The sequence below is a fragment of the Dendrobium catenatum genome, unplaced genomic scaffold, assembly GCF_001605985.2.
Source record: "Dendrobium catenatum unplaced genomic scaffold, ASM160598v2 original_scaffold_283921, whole genome shotgun sequence".
Taxonomy (NCBI): domain Eukaryota; kingdom Viridiplantae; phylum Streptophyta; class Magnoliopsida; order Asparagales; family Orchidaceae; genus Dendrobium; species Dendrobium catenatum.
Window position 1 is genome coordinate 1 of NW_021602310.1, and position 4472 is coordinate 4472.

General features: G+C 31.6%; 1 protein-coding gene across 1 annotated transcript; it reads left to right on the forward strand.

The window, feature by feature from the left end:
• Positions 1-731: 731 nt before the first annotated feature.
• Positions 732-3400, forward strand: LOC110115275 (leucine-rich repeat protein 1-like; the record flags this gene model as incomplete). Its single annotated transcript, XM_020848464.2, has 5 exons — positions 732-803; positions 1949-2092; positions 2211-2282; positions 2357-2428; positions 3078-3400. Coding segments are annotated over 5 exons (430 nt in total), but the record flags the coding sequence as incomplete, so codon positions are not given.
• Positions 3401-4472: the final 1072 nt, after the last annotated feature.

Consider the following 4472-nt stretch of genomic DNA (forward strand, 5'->3'; position numbering starts at 1 on the left):
ATAAAGGCTTGATGTTGTTGTTGTGTTGTTGTTGTTGAGGAAATAGGTTTTTTGTTGTAAATTATTAACTAAATATAAGAGCTTATATATATGTTCATGCAAGATGAATGTAAAAAATAAAAAAAAAAAACAAATAAGGAGGACATTCACAATTATTGGGATATAAATGCATATCTTCATAATCAAATATTCTTCTACTATTATTCTTTTTAATATTAATTTTTCTCATATATATTCCATATGCTAGCAACATAAAATTCACTCTAAACAGTAAATATCATCAATTCTGAAATTTTACAACGAAGTGAACCAGGAAACATGAAATTAAAAATAAAATAACTAAAGCAACCCTAAAGCTCATAATGATAGCAATCTCACCTCAACGGTCACATCTTGCATTTCCATTGTGTCTAAACCTACAAATTTCCTCATAACATTAAGTTTGAAAGGTGCTTTTCAGCAGACTTAACACATTTGTATCTATTGATTTATATTCTCTTGTTCTAAGCCCTTGGTTTTTAAGTTTTTTGTTTGGTGAGTTCTACTTGCCACTGGAAGGATTAATACTTGTTTACTCTCTTTCTAGTGCAGGATCATCATCAGATACTTTGCATACTTCATTTAGTGTATATATTTTACAATTTTATATTTGCTAAGATGACGTTTTTATATTCTATCACCTTATGGTTCAGAATTTCTAAACATTTAGCTATGTTTATTTGATGTTGCAGAGACCTAGGCAATTCAAACTTGGTTGGTCAACTTGTGCCTGATCTTGGAAAACTGGAACATTTGCAGTATTTGTAAGTATTGTAGTAATATGAATATTTCTACCTAAAGAATGTGCCTACCGCTAAATTCTGTTTGCTTTTCCCTGAGTTGAAAGTTGGAAAATTGTGACATGGGCTTACATTTCTTTTTCAGCATTAGTTGAAAATTGTGCCTTCAGTTTACAGATAATGATATGGGCATACATTTCTTTTTCAGCATTAGTTGATTTGTCTTAAAAACTAACTGTAACATGAAGGAAATCTTATGGACACTAATGTAAATGGTAATCGTTCCATTAAACAAAACATGACTCACAAAATTGAAAGAATTCAAATACCTTATTATATCAAATTTGTGACGTCATATAATGAAAAAATAACCATTCCTTTGGCCCATAATGTTCAAAATTGAAAGCAAGCCCTTACCTGAGTTCAAATAATGTTGTTCCCACTTTCCATCTGGTTTCTTTGTGAGCGCCATCACGGACTGCTCATGATATGTTAAGGAAATTAATTTGAGAAACTTTTCTTAATGATTTAGGAAACTAATATTTTCAACAGAGGAACTCTTATTTGTTATTTTCAGGTGAATTTTATTAATTTCCTACTCGAATATAACATCTTCTCTTGGAACTAATGAAATTTGGTTGTCTTCGAATTGACGAATTTGAGTTGGCGCCTGCCATGATTTCTTAGGTGATTCTATGGATCTTCTATTTTCTGTGTATGAAACTGATTTCAGTTGATATCGCGAAGTCTACAGCTGGCATACGTTTATTCATTAAAGATTTTAGTTTTCTGTACATTTGTTTACCTGAAATTTAGGAAATTCAGGTGCATTACACTGTCTTAGTTCATACATATTAGGCTTTGTTTGGGATGAATTTCTTACTGCTTCTTAAAACAACTTTTTAGTTAAAATTTTTTAACTAAAAAAACTGCTTTAAAAAGCAGTAAATAAGCCGTCCCAAACAAAGCCTTCGTCTTTCAATAATCCAGCTTGTAATGATGTACAAAAGCGGCCACATGTCTCTTTGAATTGTTGTTCTTTGTTGGTGGTGTTATTTCATTGATGATTTTCTACTTTGACATATATTTTTAAATTATTTTGGTCCCAAATTACTACTAGAAACCTATACTTGCTATGGAATCTTATTCTTTCATGGACTTCTTTCCAGAGAATTGTACAAAAATGATATTCAAGGAACCATCCCTGCAGAACTTGGCAACTTAAAGAATTTGATAAGCTTGGACTTGTACAACAACAACATATCAGGGTCTATTCCTCCAGCCTTGGGCAAAATCAAGTCTCTAGTATTCTTGTAAGCATAATTTGCTTCATATAAATCTGTTCGATATTTCTAGTTCTGTACATTTTGTGCACTTGGCAATCTAGTTCTACTCTTCTGTAAACCAAATCTTTAATATTTATAATTTTAGGCGGCTTAATAACAACAAGCTTAGTGGGAGAATCCCAAGGGAGCTGGCTGAAGTTTCTGGCCTCAAAGTTGTGTAAGTTTTTTTTACAGTTTTCATAATATCTTCATAGTCATTTTGATTTTCTAAAACCAAGTTTATGTTCTCAGAGATGTCTCCAACAATAATCTTTGTGGCACCATTCCCACTACTGGTTCATTCGAACACATCCCGTTAAACAAGTAATTTTTTTTCCTTCTTTCCTTTTACTGTCCTCAAATAATGCACTTTTGCTCAAGAAATTATAAATGCGAATTGTATCTGTAATTTTATGTGTGAAATGCACGAGTAACATAGCTATGCATTGAGTGCACATTCTCTCTTTTTTTTTTAAGACGCAACGAGCACACATGAGCATGATTGTGTGCTCTAAAAAATGTAGTGTGTGGCTATATAGGCTTTGTTTGGGACGGCTTTTTTATTGCTTAAGCTTCTTAAAGCAGCTTTATACTTAAGAAGCAGTAAAAAACTCACCCCAAACGAAGCCATACTCGTATACTTCACACTTAGATTTCATTTTGGATGGTTTTTTCTACTGCTTCTTAAAGCAGTTTTTTAGAATTTTTGAAATGGAAGCTGCTTTAAGAAGCAGTAAGAAAGTCGTCCCAAACGAAGCCTCAGGCTTCATTTGTGATAGTTTTTTTATTGCTTTCTAAAGCTGTTTTCTAGTACAAAAAATTTTAAATTAGAAAAGCTTTATACTAAAAAAATTGCTTTAAGAAACATGAAGAAAGTCATCTTAAACAAAGTCTTAGAACTTTGTTTCATAATCCACATGATTTTGTGGTTGAATTTTATTACTAATCTGAACTCCTTATCTCGCTTGTATAGTTTTGAGAACAATCCTCGTTTGGAAGGGCCAGAGCTACTTGGTCTTGCATCCTATGATACAAACTGCTAAGAGCCTAACAAGACTCAAAACTTTGGAAAAGGTACATTTTATACTACAAAATCTAAGCTTAAAATATAAACTTATGAGCAGTGGAAGAACCGTATTGCCTTTATGTTGTATGTATGTAGATAGTGGGCTTGTCCTGCCATGTAACGATTTCCTGAAGAAAACAAGCTAAGTAGTTAGTTAAGAACCTTGTTGTATTAAACCTGGTGTTTCAGAGAACATTAAGATTACCAATAGTTCATAATTTTTTTTAAGATTTTGATGTATTTAATAATTTCAATTTAAAATCATTGCAAATGAATATTTTTTATACATGCTAAAGCTAATGTGGATTGCTCTTGATTGGGCTCGGGTTAAGCCTAAATAGTTCAAAGAAAATTGGATTAGGAGCTCTAATTCATATTAGTATGAGGACTAGGTAGGGTTTGTAAAGCGAGGCTTCCAGCTGACTCGTTAGTATTGAGACTAGGGTTGTAAGCGAGGCTTCCAAGCTGACTCTTAAGTGCTCAGGCTCGAATGGTTAAGGGTTGAAGTCAAGTTTGTTGAGCTAAAGCAGGCCTAACTTGATTAGTTACTTTGCGGGCAGGGCTCGTTTAAAAAAAATGTAAAAAATTTAAAATTACAAACTTAAATTATATTAAACATCATGGATTTTTATGGGATGATCTTGTCTTAAAGATATTATAAAAGGCTTTCTCATTTTTTATATAAGTGATCAGATTTTGAAATGTGTATAAATTAAATTAATATGATAATGTTCTATATTTGTTCGATTTATTATAATTAAAAATTAAAATAGCGGTGATGAATAATATATCAAATTTATTTCCTTTCATGCTATGTCTCCTGGCTTTATGAAACAGAAAGCTGGCTTCTAAAATAGAGGCTGCTCATCGTGATTTGGATAATAAATATATAAGAGTTGTTTTGTTATGTTGTATAAAACAATATCATCTTCAATCAAACTCAAGTCGTACTCAGTGGAAAAGCGTCGAGTACTTAGCGTTCACATTGACTCATTTATTTAATGGGACTAGTTAAAATGATTGCAAAGTTTTTAATTTATAAATATTATGAATAACTGTTATTATCTATAGATATTGAGGAATTGTAAATTCTATGGTGAAAAAATACTTGTATAGTATATATTTATGAACACAATCTCACTGTAATCATGCAATAAAAACTAAATATTGCTTATACTAAATGACATAGTTTGAAATTATGTGGCACAGCGTTCTTTAAAGTCTAACTGACAAAATATATGTAATGGATGCCCATGCACGTATTTATGGAAACAGTAAAGACAAATTCATATGCACATGCTG